Genomic DNA, 14,104 nt, shown 5'->3' on the forward strand with positions numbered 1-14,104 from the left:
ACGATTATAGAGTTGAAAGAATTCAGAGGCATATCAGAAAAGACAAGAGAATCCAAAAGAGGCTGGTTCAGAGGAAAAGAGCCACAGAATAATAGTCAAAGAGAAATGCTATGTATTTGTATTTACAAGCATCAAAACTTGGTAGTTAAAATGTTGCAATAAATTGTGGGGCAATGATTTATTCACCTTGTAGGTGAAAGTTTGCTAAGTGTACACTTCTTTACTGCCATCTTCTCTTATGCAAAGCTTACATTCCATGAGGACCTCAAAGACCCAAGCTCTTTCTTCACTCACCATCTCTGCACATGGAGTTTCTTAACTCTGCCAGGAATACTACACTATTTCCCCCATTCTTTACAGGGTAACACCTACCAGTCCTCCTGATCTCAGTTTAACAGTCACTTTCTCAAAGAGACCATCTATGACCCCTCCTCTTCTCCAGTAAAAATTAGGTTAGCTTGTTAAACCTTCTTCCTTAGTTTTTCTTTGTGGCACTTATCAGTTATAAAGCAATGCTGGTGGGATTATTTAATGCCCGTGTCTGCCATTACATCAGAAAGTTCCGAGAGAGAGGTGATTTGTCTACATTGCTCATCCCACCCCTAATATCATGAGATACAGAAGTGTTCAAAAACATGTGTTGGACGAACATTTCAGTAAGAACTATAGGCAAACAAGCTAAACAGAACAAAATAGAGGATACCTGTACATGTTTTAGAATCAGTTTTTACATAGGGGCCTGCTCATCTGTAGCCAGAATCAGCAATCTCTGAGTTATCAAACTAAATTACACAGTAAACAAAGAATGCATGACAGTGGTAAAGATTAGAAATACTTCCACAATAGGTTATACCCATATTCGGTGTTTAAGTACTGAAATTCTTATTACTGGTTCTTCCATAACACATCAAAACAGTGGTTGAAAATGATACGAAGATCAAGTACAAAAAGGGCCTGACTCCAGGAGGTTAGGAACTCCACACATTACCCTCTGCGTCAACCTAGCTAATTTAGATGATGGCTCAATACTAATTCCTGCTGAAATGGGAGCAAATGCAATTTTTATTCTGTTCTCTTAAGAAAAAGCACGGTTAAGTGGGAGGTGCCAGGCTGCAAGAGGACTACTGTCATAACTTCAGAGGCCCCCAAAGCTTACACTAACCTAGAACAAGGCCACCGCATAGAAACTAGCAGCTGCAGGTGTGGAAGACACAAATTTTGAGACCTAGGGTCGGCCCAGGTTGCGCTGGCTTCTACCGCGTAAACAGCAGCAGCCGCTCGGGGTGGAAAGCCCGGGGCCCCAAGACCGCTCGTACCTTGCTTGACTCTGGGCTCCCTGGTGCTAGCGGCAGCTGCGGGGGGCGGCCTGGCCACCGGCTTCTTGTTTTGGGCCTCCCCAGCAGCTCCGGCCTCGACGGATTTGGCTCTGGAAGCAGACACGGCGGCCCGGACCGCCGCGGCCCCGGGCGCCTTGTGTTTTTTGTTCTTGCCTCCCATACTGCATTGATGGCAAAGAGCCCTGCTGCTATAAGTCCCGGAACCACCGCAGCACCGTCTCCAAGTGCTCTTCACATTCCCCGGGTCCCACGCCGCTACCCTGCGTCCTTCATCCGGGCTTCTAGGGCCTGGGCGACCGCTGAATTTCAATTGGTGCGACTCACCAAGGTTCCGCCTCCTCGCCTCCCTCTAGGTGCCTACCGTATGCCGGGCATTCTCGCCGCGCTCCTTCTTTAAGTTAACGAACTGGCCGTCTAGTCGTGGTGGGAAAGGAAAAGTCGGAAGAGAAGAAGTCAAGGAAGAATTCTGGGGGATGGGGTTGCGTGACTAGACTACTTTTGTCTCCCATGGGGTACAGCTGAGGCTTCCCTTGGCGTCATTGTCGGTACGCTCGCAGAGCATCGTGGGTAGGAGGGAGATTCGGTCTCCCAGCTCGGAAAGATGGCGGACGCTTTCGGGGATGAGCTCTTCAGCGTGTTTGAGGACGACTCGGCCACCGCACCCGGAACTAAAAACGACAGAGAGAAGGAGAAGGGGAAATGGAAAGGGCCGCCAGGGTCTGCAGAAAAGGGCGGGTAAGAAAAGTGTCAGGATGTTGTTTTTTTTTTCCTCTTTCCTCATTGCTGAGGGGAGAAAATACAATATTCTTCTGAAGAGCATGAGCAACTGTGGTGCAGACCGAGTGGCATCGGGAAGTGAAGGGTTTTGGGGAGAATGTTGGTTTGGTGAGTTGGGATTTTGGTGCCCCCGGTGCCTGCAGACAGCGTGAGCTCCTGCCACAGTAATTCCTTAACGCCTAGGTTGCTGACTCTACCTCCGTGTGCGCCGTGGAGTCGGGAGGACAGGTGAGGTGTATCTGTTGGGTTCTATGGCCCACGATACCTGGCACAGTCTTTAAAGAAACTAATGACCAGTTGAGTAAAGGGTTAAGGAGCTTAGAAAACGTGACTTGAATTGACTTGGAACGGGCAAATCGCGACAGGAGGACTCAGGAGAGATTTAGTCTCCAAGCTGTAGCTTTTTGCCCTTAAAAAAGAACGTGTCTACTACTAAGGTTGTGAGGATTGAATGTGAATGCACCTATGTACAAGCACCTAACAGTGCTTATCACGTAATAGATTCTCAAAAGCTGGCTATCGTTGAGTTTACTAAGAAAATTTTTAAAACGTAATGGTTCCTAAACATATGTACTAGATTGATGCATAGAACTATTGTAAAGTGTACGATATGGTTTATAGTAGAGCAAGGAAAAGCTGATATTTGGATGAAAAAGATGATTCATTCTTAACAAAATTTACTCTTAGCTAAGGGAGATACCCAATAAATAGGATTAAATTAGACATGATTTTTCTCTCAAGGAATTTTTAGTCCTGGTAAAGAGGTAAAACCAGGTACATGTTTTAAAGGTTAGTAGGTGATTGAGATAAAATAAATTGTGTATAGAGTTAAGTGCCGTACAGTTCCAAAAGAGATCTCTGTGTCATTCAGGGATTTTTTTTTTTTTTTTTGAAAGACAGAGAGAAACAGAGTGCAAGCAGGGAAGGGGCAGAAAGAGAGGGAGACACAGAATGCAAAGCAGGCTCCAGGCCCCGAGCTGTCAGCACAGAGCCCGATGCGGGACTTGAACTCACAGACCGCGAGATCATGACCTGAGCCGAAAGTCGGCTGCTCAACCGACTGAGCTACCCAGGTGTCCTTGTCATTCAGGGATTCTTACATGCAAGAGGCTATTCTGGGGAGAGGAAATGATTTGTTACTGGCGGGCTAGAGGGAGTGTTTGTTTAGGGACAAGAGATAAAACAGAGTAAAAGTTGGTTTTATTTAGACTGTGAAGGATGTTGAATGTCAAGCATGAGAGTTTTAATTTCATTTTTAATACCACGAATTTTTCCTAACTTGGTGATTGGCTAAGTAGAGTGGTAGTTTAGGAAAATTAATGTGATAGCGGCTGTTAGAGTATGTTGAAGGAGGAAAGATAATAAAAATAAGAAAGGGAATTAGGGAAGTGTTTTAGTTTATTCATTTAGGAGATGAAAAGAACCTCAATTCAGGAGGTAGCAGAAGGAAGGAAAAGGAAAGGTGGAAAATGCTGTGAAGGAAAAAATTGATGTGTGTTAACAATGAAACAGGTCAGAACAATGGAAAAGGAGTCAAAAGAGATTTTTAAAAAATATTTATTTTGGGGAGAGAGCAAGCAGAGGGAGGGGCGGAGAGAGGAACAGAGGCTCTGAAGCAGGCTCTGCGCTGACTGGCTGACATCAGTGAACCCGATGTGGGGCTAGAACTCACAATCTCGAGATCATGACCTGAGCTGAAGTCGGGCACTCAACCGATTGAGCCACCCAGGTGCCGCGAAAGAGATTTTGAATTTGGATAACAAGAAGAAGAAAAATATGGAAATTTACAGGAGATAGTGATTTGTAAATAAAATTAATTTGACTTGAGACGAAGGAAGTGATAATACTATATCCAAATGGAGGTATCCAGTGGGCAATTTTAATTAGGGTTTGGGCAAACCTTAGAACAGGAGGTTATGTGTACATATAGGGATGTTTGAATTGGTAGTGTTTGAGTTGGAGATCCTTTGGGCAAGTACAGTGATGCTGAAGACAAAGATTAGAGGGATAGCAGAACAATCACTGTAAAATGTCTTGTAAGTGGGAATGAAACACAGTAGAAAAATAGTCTTTCTCATTGAGTTAAAAGGAGTTGGGAGACGGTGGGGGAACATTTAAGGGAAAATGAGAAAGACAGGTTCTTTGCTTTTATTTTTTTTCCGAATAGGAATAATTAATAGTTACTGTAGTTTGGGCAACTACAATATAATGAGGATAATACACAAGTAATTTCCCACTTTAGTAAATACTGTGCTTCAAAATTACTAAGGTAAAATTAATTCACTTTGCATTGTACTAGTGGTAAGCTGTTTCCATGAACTTCTAAAGGAAGAGTTTGTAGGATACAAAAATCATCAAATTTACATTTTAATTTTATTAGGAAATATGTGAACATTAGAGAAGGGAAACACATAAGAAAATACAGAACACTAGGGACTTAAGGGATTTTATTTACTAACAACATTCCTTTTTTTTTTTTTTTTTTTTAAGTTTACTTATTTGTTTTGAGAGAGGGTGTTAGTGCACACGAGCAGGGGAGTTGGGGGGCGGGGTGCAGAGGATCCAAATCTGGCTTTGTGCTGACTGCAAAGAGCCCTATGCAGGGCTCGAACTCACAAACCATGAGATCATAACCGGAGCCCAAGTTGGGCACTTAACCAACTGAGCCACCCAGGCGTCCCCTGGATTTTCTTTCTTAGGCTGTCATTTAACTAGTTCCTGTATCCTCAAGTATTTACTGTAAATTGTCCTTATATCTAAAGCTTCACTGTCCACTACGCCACTGTAGCTATTGCATACTTAAACTGTAGCTAGTCAGTGTTGAGATAATGCTGTCAATGTAATATGAGATTTTGAAAACTTAATGTAAAAAAAAACCACAAACTGCCTCATGAATCTTTATCTTGATATGTAATGAATTGATAATGTTTTCCGTATATTGGATTAAATGAAATACTGTAAAACTGGTTTCTTTTTAACTCTTAATGTGGTTTTTAGAAATTTAGAATTATGTGTGTAGCTTGCATTATATATGTATATATTAGCTCTGATAGAATTGATTAGATTCAGGTTCAGTTTTAGATAGGAATAATTCATAGTGGTGCCGTGTACTTCCAATTGCATTGTATCATAAGATTACATCATGAGACATATGTAGTGTTATTCCACACTTTTTAAGATCGATCATTGGCTTAAGATAGATCAATCTTACTCCTCTTCAACTTTTCACATGATGGGTTTAGCACGCACCTATGTTGATTGCCTAGCTCCATTATTTTGTTGGTGGTTGGCAAAATGGCAGTTTTTCTATTTTTGTCCTTTCTACGTTTATTACCTCACATCCATCTATAAAAAAAAAAAAAAAAAGAACACTCTCATACCAGCTGTTACCTTGAAATACAGTGCATAGAAGAAATAGGAAAAATGCTTGATAATTTATCAATTTTAACAGAGATTAGTTGTGTCCTAAGGAACTTCCAGTGATGACCAGCATGGGTGTATGATTATGTGTTTAGCTTCTTGATGAATGGATTTTCATGATTTGATGTGTTACACTCCTTTGCACTCATTTTTCTTTATCTTTTTTAAGCTTTATTCGGGTATATTTGAAGTATCCTAAATCACTGCCACAATCAAGACTCCCAAAAGTTCTGCATGCCTTTTTGTGATGCACCCCTCTCTCCAGTCCTCCTTCCAGGCAACCCCTGATCTTTCTGGCACCGGCGAACAGCTTGCATTTTCTAGAATTAAATTTTAAATGAAATGCTACAGTATATATTCCTTTTTGGTCTGGTTTCTCATATTCATTGCTTTGAAGGTTCGTTCGGTTGTGGTGTATATCATCAGTTCCTTTTTGTTGCTGAGTGGTGTTCAGTTTTATGGATATACCATATATGTTTATACCTTTATCTTTTGACGGACATTTGAATCATTTGCATTATTATTTTTCATAGTCCTACCAATGCTAATTCTTCGTGTTGGCTCTTGTCTCCTTTTGACAAACTTAATCAGTCTTAGATAGCTTCTCTGCTTTTTGCCAAATGATACTCTTGACTCATAGTATACATTTTCAGCCCAGACCTGGAATCTGGTGTCTCCAAAGGGTCTCTAGTTCCTTATAGTGGGAAATGTTCTTTAGGGCTTCGAGTGCTCTTGGGTACAGGATTTCATTGCTTTTAGGTCTTTACTGTGGAAAGAACTGGGGAATCATTGTTTTTAGAAAAAAATAGAGTTCATGCTGACATTTACAATACAATTAATATTATAGGGTCTTTTATTTGGCTTTTTTGGTTTTTATAGTTTTATCCTTTTTTTTTCTGAAAATGTTCATCCGTAACAATATTACATAAACTTTATTTTATGTATTCTTATAAGATTTAAAAAAATAATAGTGCATAATAATACTGCAATTCAGAATAAAATATTGAATAGATTGTGGTTCTAGTTCATGGTTCTTTTTGTCCTTACAAAAAATGTAGCACACCAACAGTGAAAATACTCTGTAATAGTTCCTTTTTGAAATGTTTATGCTACTAATTTGATACCTGTTATGTTCACTTGTTTCAACTTATTTTCCATTTTAAGGATTGCTAAAATTTTAATTTTTAAATCATGGTAAAACAGTTTATGGTTCCAAAATCAAAAGTATAAAACAGTATTCTTGATTTTATCTTTGCCTCTTCTGTCCTGTTTGTTCCCTCTCCTTGAGTTTTTGGTTTCTTTTTACTATTTCTTTTTTTAATTTTTTTTATGTTTATTTTTGAGAGAGACACAGAGAGACAGAGCATGAGCAGGGAAGGGGCAGAGCGGGAGAGGGACACAGAATCCGAAGCAGGCTCCAGGCATTGAGCTGTCAGCACAGAGCCCAACTTGGGGCTGAAACTTGGAAACCGTGAGATCATGATCTGAGCTGAAGTTGGACACTTAAATGAGCCACCCAGGCGCCCCTCTTTTTATTATTTTCTTTCTGAAAATACACATGTGCATGTCTGTCTTCACTCATTTTTATGCAAAAGGTGCCATTTAAAAACTGTTCATCTTTTTTCTCTTAACATGATGAAATACAGATACCTCTATGTTAGTATATAGAACTCTTACATTGGGTTATTTTCAGTTTTTTACTGTTACAGATAGCCTTGTACATGTCTGTCTGTTTTTGAAATTTTTAAAAATTTTTTGCCATGTTATTTTGGCATAGATTCCTAGTAGAATTATGAGGTTAAAGGGTAAATGTATGTAGTTTTGCTAGGTGTTGCCAAATTCTTTTCCACAGGCGATACACCTTTGTCTTCACTGGTGTGGCAGGCCGAATGATTCATCTCCCTCTCCCCCTGAATGATGTCCTTGTCTCAATCCTGAGAATAATTGTCAGAATTAAGAAATTAACATTGATACAGTACTATTATCTAATCTATAGACTTAGTTATATTTTGCCAATTGCTTTAATATCCTTTATAAGAAAAGGGTTCTATGTTGGATTCCATGATGTGGTTGTCATGTCTAGAAATAACATATGTTCATGGGGTTTTAGTAATAAAAAACTTACTCTTAAAGGGTAAGCTTGTTATATGTGACACTTTATTTCCATCTTTCTGTTTTAACTCAGGTGTTTCACGGGTGCAAATTCCACATGTGACATACATACCAAGCTGTAAGAGAAATAAATAATTGGGGACCTAGAACTCTAACATAACAGTCTTAAAGAATAATATAGCTCTTCTGAAGGAAGGTATTCTATAAATTTAGGTTTTAAGTTTCTCAAAGGTATAGGAATTAATTTTTTTGTTTTATGGCTGTCACCAGCTGCTAGTAGGTTTTAAGTGTAGTGGTTTTGTAGATGCTTACTAAATCAGGGTTAGAGTAGTGGAATGTTAGAACTAGAGGGATCTTCAGTATCTTCCAAATGTCTTACTTTACTGAGGACCGAGGATATTGATGGCTTGTCCAAAAGAGATTCATATAAGTAGTTAGCAATAAATAGACTGGGCAAGAATGGTTACCTTTTCCACTAAATTGGGAGGAATTGGGTTTACATATTTCAAGTTTTGCGTAGCATCAAAGAAGAACCTTTGTTAGCAAAAGATTGTTCAGGCATACCTCAGATCATTACCACTATTTGATACTCTTATTTAAAAAAAACAACTTTCTAAGTAAAACATAAAAAGAGAAGTGTGAAAGTCCATAAGTTGAATTTTCATAGAATAAACACACCAATGTAACCCCCATTTGGGACAAAAACTAGAATATTTCAGACATCCTTCCCCCCGGAAAAGTGATTATCTTGATAATGTGTTAGGTTTTTTTTCTGTTTATGACTGTAATGTAAATGGAATCATTTAGAATACATTCCTTCGTGTCTGGCTTTGGCTCAACATTGTTCATAAAATTCATGACAGTAGCTATGTCAAGTTGAATGCAGAAGCAAATGCAGAGTCCAGATGCATACTTTTAAGCCACACATTAAAGAGATTTGCAAAAATATAAACAATGTCACTCTTCTCATTAAAGACTATTTTTGAAAATACTTATTTTTTATCAAGTGTCATTTATGTTAAATCTAACAGTAATGTTAACATGATGTTAAAATAACATTGTTTCCATCTTAAAATGAATTAATAAGTAAATATTTTAATAAGAAAAAATTTTTCAATATTATTATCTAATGTGGTAAATATCAATAGGTATTACTACATAAACAAAATTCTTTGGAATTAATCATTTTTAAGACAATAAATAATTCTGAGGCCAAAAATTTGAGAGCCACTGATTTGGTATAGTCTGTATTTTCCTGATGAGCACTTTTCAGTTTATTTTTGTATGCTTATTGGCCATTTGGATATCCTCTTTTATAAAATACCTGTTGAAGTCTTCTGTTCATTTATTTATTTTTAAATTTGTCATCTTCACTCTATTTTAGTTACATAGCTTTTGTCAGTTATATGTGGTTCAGATATCTTCTTCCACTCTTTTGTCTTGCCTTTTTATTCTCTTAATTATATATAAATATATATACATATATATATATATATATATCTTTTGGTCGTCATCTTACCCTTTATTAAAATAGTTTACTTTGTAGTTCTTAACTAGCTGGGCATTCCACTGCACCACTATTGATGTCATCTATGATGTCATGAGGGTGGCGGCCATCAACATTGCAGCCCACAGACTGAGTGGTCCCCAGAATCTCTTTAATAGTTCCAGAGAGTTCCCTGGCTAATGATCCATGCCGCATCTCTCAGGCAATGTTGACAATCTCATCAAAAGTGGTATTTCCACTGTGCTTAATGTTTTTCTGCTGCTTTCTGTCTCTTGGACGTTCCTTGAGGGCTTTGATAATCAGGGCGGAGGCAGAAGGTACCACTTCAGTCTGGGCCTGTCTGTTCTGAATGGTCAGTTTCACTGTAATCCTCAGACCCTTCCAATCACCAGTTACCTTGGCGATGTCATCACCAACCTTTTTACTCTCTTAATGATATTTTTTGATTAACAGAAATTCTTGGTTTTAGTTCACTCTGATTTATCAAACTTAATTTTTGGTTAATAATTTTATGTACTGTTTAGTAAAATATAAAAATAATTCTCTCATTTTATCTTCTAGAGGCTTTGTTGTTTTGCTTTTCACAGTTATATCTAAAATCCACATGTAATTGATTTTTGGATGTAAAAGCATGTGGGTCAGATTAAATTCCCCTTGGCTTTCTAGTCCACCAAGTGCCATTTATTGTCATTACTTTTGGCCAATGAATCCAACCACAAAAAATACTCTCTAACTGTAATATTTTGGTAAAAGCAAAAGTATTAAATGTTTATTGAAGGTCCTCTTGTATGTAAATGTTTAACATTATTTTAATTCATGGTTTTTAAAAATACTAAGTTAGTGTGAGCTGTAAAATATGTTTAAAGCAAAACTTCCAAGAAACTTTGAAATATCAAAGGAGTGATATTCAGTTTTATTAGGGTATTCTGGGCTTTAGCCAGTTTTGATTTGTTTCATCTCCTTCCATGCCTTTTTCTGTTAATGACATATATAATACATGGAGTAATATTTTATGGAATCATCCTTAAAGTAAAAACTACAGAACTGATTTTTAACCATTTACTTTTCAGGAAACGTTTTGATGGTAAATTACAATCGGAGTCAACTAATACTGCAAAAACCAAGAGAGATGCAGATTTTGAGGGCACAGATGAACCCTTATTTGGAAAGAAGCCTAGGGTGGAAGAATCAATAAATGAAGATTTAAGGTAGTATTCCCATTGGCATAAATGTCAGTAACTCTTAAATGGTTGCGTGAAGTTTTGAAAATTACTTAAATGATGCTACTTTATGAAAGTGTTAAATTCAAGAAATGAAAAATATATTTTAGGTATATATTCATACAAAAATATAGAACATCTGTATAAGTTTGGGGAAATGGAAGACAACATAGAAGAGTCATCTTTTAATGTTTTAGAATCCAACTTGTGAGAAAGAATCGTGAAGCCTGATTTTTTTTTTTAAGAAAAAAACCCCACATTTCTTTTATTTATTAATGTCAAAGAATAGGATGGAACACAGAGAGTGGATTAAATGGAAAGAATAAAACTGACCCAATGGAAAAAGTAATTGAAAAGGAATGTTAAGAGGAATTAGATTTTTACTGTTACGTGTTGGAATAGAGTGGCTCTGAATCTCAAGACTGCTATCAGTGAGGGAGACCATGGATTTCTCTGACTGAAATAGCTGGTATTTCTCTTCTCTTTATAAAAGTTGGTGTCAGTTACTTAGGTTAACCTGTTTGTTATTGTGTGATGGATCTTCACAGCTTTACTTCTTTCTTTTTGTATGCCATGTTTTGGCTTGGCACTACCATGAAGAATTTACTCTGAATTTTTTAAACTAGTTAGCTGTTGTAGTTAGCAGAAGTTACTACTGTGTATGGTGGTAGATGTGTCGCTGAAATATTTCTGATACACCGTTTTCCAATGCTAGTGGAATAGGTTACAGTATAATAGTGGCAATTTAAAATCATTGTTGCTTATTATAGTAACCCTTGGGTTTTGTTCAAAGTATGATTGGTTATTGATTTAAATAAAAATCAAAAGTAAATAAGAATAATCTAGTATAAAAATACATCTATTTTTCTTTACTTTGTCCACAGTCATGTCCTTTCAGAATCTAAACAGAACCTAGATGAGTATAACTTAAGATTTTGAATAGGGAACACTTCTGTTAATTATAACAATGTCTGTATTAAGCTAGTTTATTTTGTACTCTCTATCATGTGTAATGGTTTTTATAACGAGCTTCGTGTTTTGAAGTAGTGACGATGCTTTGGAAGGGGTACTTTTTTTTTTAAATAGTTACTGGAATTCAGCTGACATAATTCTTTGAGTAATCCACTTGGCATCTGTTCTGTATTTGTAAAATAGATGTTAACTGATTTTGAATTCTCAGCCTATATTTGAATAATGTGAAAACTTTTTTGAATATTCTTAATAGCCAGATTTTTTCCAATTTGTAATACTCATAATTAGGCAGTGTCCTTTTCCTTAGCAATTCATACAGGAGGCTTATTATCTAATCATAGAAAAATAATGTATTTTAACACAGCTTTAATACTTTTTTTTTTAAGTTTGGCTGACTTGATGCCCAGAGTCAAGGTACAATCAGTTGAAACTGTTGAAGGGTGTACACATGAGGTAAGCACAAACAGTATATGGAAATTGGTATTACAAATGGAAGTTTGCTTTGGACTATCTATTATGATCAGCAAGCCATTTAGCCTCAGGGGCTTTGGAAACAATTAGTTTCTGTAGGGTATATAGTCAGGTGGAAGGAGCTGGGGTTTTGTATCCTAACCTGAGCTAGTATCTTGAACAACACTTTATCTTGAACAGCACTTTATCTAACTACAGTCTTGGATAAATTTCTTAACCTTTTTTTTTTTTAATGTTTGTTTATTTTTGAGAGACATAGAGACAAGGCACGAGGGGGGAGAGGCAGACACACAGAATCCGAAGTAGAGTCTGATATGGGGTTTGAACTCATGAACCGTGAGATCATGACCTGAGACAAAGTTCGATGCTTAACCAACTGAACCACAAGGCGCCCCAAATTTCTTAACCTTTTTGACATTGTTTTTTAAAATTTTTAAATTTGGAATAATGTGTTGGTTGTGAAGATTATAGAAGAAAATTAGTGTAAGGTACCCAGCACAGAGTAGGTGTTCAATACCCATTCATCCCCTTACTCCTAAAGTCAAGTAACAGTGCCATTTTATAGGTCACATGCTTTTTCATGTCCTGCTCTGGTTACTGATACATTGCAATTTCATTATTCGCCACAAGGTGGTAACCACTGATAGCTTGTAGTACCCCTTTTAGAAGAATTTATAAATATAAGGGACTAAAAAACGTTAAGAGAACTGTAACACTGTTTATACTAATAAAATCTTATTAAAAGTCTTTATTGAATAAGCAGAGTAATTCCGAATTAAAATGGCTTTTGATAAACATTTATAACCTTATTTTTTTTAAATACCTGTTTTTTAGCACTTGTTTCTATGAGTTCCTTTGTATTCCTTTAGAATAGCACTTAGTTTGGAATTTGTAATACCCATTTGATCATTCAGTACTTATGTTAGACCCTATTCATTGCTCTGGTATTAAAAAAGATGAGGGGAGGGAGGCCACACAATTTGCTCTTAAGAGGTCACAAGTTCTTGCTGTCCTTCACAATTCTCCACAATCCCTCCTTCTGTCACTTCTCAGTTTTTTAGCAGCTAACTTTACCTTTTACTTCATTTAGAGGGTTGAGGCTATCAAATTGGAGTGTCCTCTGTTTATAACCTTCTTCACCAAGCCTGTTCACACCTGTCCTGTCCACTAAAAGGAAAACGCAATGCTAAGGAGGCTTGTTCAGCTAGTGTTCTTGGTTGTAACTTGTCATGCTTTCACAATGACCTAGAAGCCTTCATTTTCCCTTGTTTCTAGAGTTGAGTCTCTTCTGTATTTGCCCTTCCCTATCAGCATGTGAATATTCAGAAGATTCTCTTATTCTAGGTTGCTTTTCAGCCACTATGTTGTTTTTTTTCCCCCTTTTGTGGTCATTCAATCAGTATATATCTTTAGAGTGCCAGGAACATTGTATTATTCACTAAGTATAAAGAAATAGAAGAGATGTGGTCCCTTACTTTTGAGAGTTGCTATTGAGTGCTCTGCTAGGAAAATCCCTGCTAGACTTTCTAACTTGCCATTCATTTTTATAAATACACTATAATTAGATTTCTTCTTTCTCCATTTCTTTCAAACTGTTGTCACAAGAATCACCAATGACTATTTAGTATGTCTGTTTGACTCGATCATTTTGCTGGTTTTTTATTTATCTGACTCCTTAGTCTCTCTTTCCTACCATTACATGTTAGTGTTACCCAGACTGTTCTCAGAGAATAAAAACAAAAACTTTTTGATTTTTATACATGTGAAACATAACCTATTATTCTTGCTGCTGTTAAATCTTACAGAAGCTAAAATCTTAATTGCTTCACATTGATGTTCTTGGTTCATGTCATAGAAAGTACCAAAAGAGATGTGAGAGGGTCACTCAACTGATGAGATACAGCCATATAGGTTAATCATATCTTAATGGGGATCATAACATGATTTGGAGTCTAGGCTTCAGATTTCTAGATCCAGAAATTTGATTTTCTCAGTGTACCAACAGTTGTGCTTTCTTGGATAGACTCACTTTTGTTATATTCATAAGAGATGGAGGTATACAAAAACATGTCATTTCCTTAATTTAAAGCATAAGTAGTTGTCTCACTATCAAACTACCTGTAAATTTCTTAGAATCCTAATAAAGGGGAATATACAGTATTAAGGGAAAGACTAGTGAAAACTATTCTGTCCCCCAGAAGTATTCATTCATTAATAAAAACACTTGATAAGTGTTTCTTAATGTATGCAGCATAAAATACCACATTCTTACTTATCTCACCTTTATA

At 36.8% G+C, this 14,104-nt stretch overlaps 2 protein-coding genes and 1 pseudogene across 3 annotated transcripts in view; 1 reads left to right on the top strand and 2 right to left on the bottom strand.

The window, feature by feature from the left end:
• The window catches only part of DHX29 (DExH-box helicase 29), a 45,268-nt gene extending 43,617 nt beyond the window's left edge, over window positions 1-1,651 (bottom strand). For both annotated transcript variants that reach the window (XM_015085578.3, XM_015085577.3), the window contains exon 1: window positions 1,317-1,651. In XM_015085578.3, the coding sequence (XP_014941064.1) occupies window positions 1,317-1,497 (181 nt within the window). In that variant the 5' untranslated portion in view covers window positions 1,498-1,651. The remainder of the gene's footprint in view (window positions 1-1,316) is intronic.
• Window positions 1,652-1,672: 21 nt separating this feature from the next.
• MTREX (Mtr4 exosome RNA helicase) overlaps window positions 1,673-14,104 on the top strand; it is a 105,315-nt gene continuing 92,883 nt past the window's right edge. The window contains exons 1-3 of the mRNA XM_015085579.3: window positions 1,673-2,072; window positions 10,224-10,361; window positions 11,732-11,798. Coding sequence (XP_014941065.2) covers window positions 1,939-2,072; window positions 10,224-10,361; window positions 11,732-11,798 — 339 coding nt within the window. The 5' untranslated portion in view covers window positions 1,673-1,938. The remainder of the gene's footprint in view (window positions 2,073-10,223; window positions 10,362-11,731; window positions 11,799-14,104) is intronic.
• On the bottom strand, window positions 9,160-9,834 carry LOC106987308 (60S ribosomal protein L12-like; annotated as a pseudogene).

This window comes from Acinonyx jubatus, chromosome A1, assembly GCF_027475565.1.
Source record: "Acinonyx jubatus isolate Ajub_Pintada_27869175 chromosome A1, VMU_Ajub_asm_v1.0, whole genome shotgun sequence".
Classification (NCBI taxonomy): Eukaryota; Metazoa; Chordata; class Mammalia; order Carnivora; family Felidae; genus Acinonyx; species Acinonyx jubatus.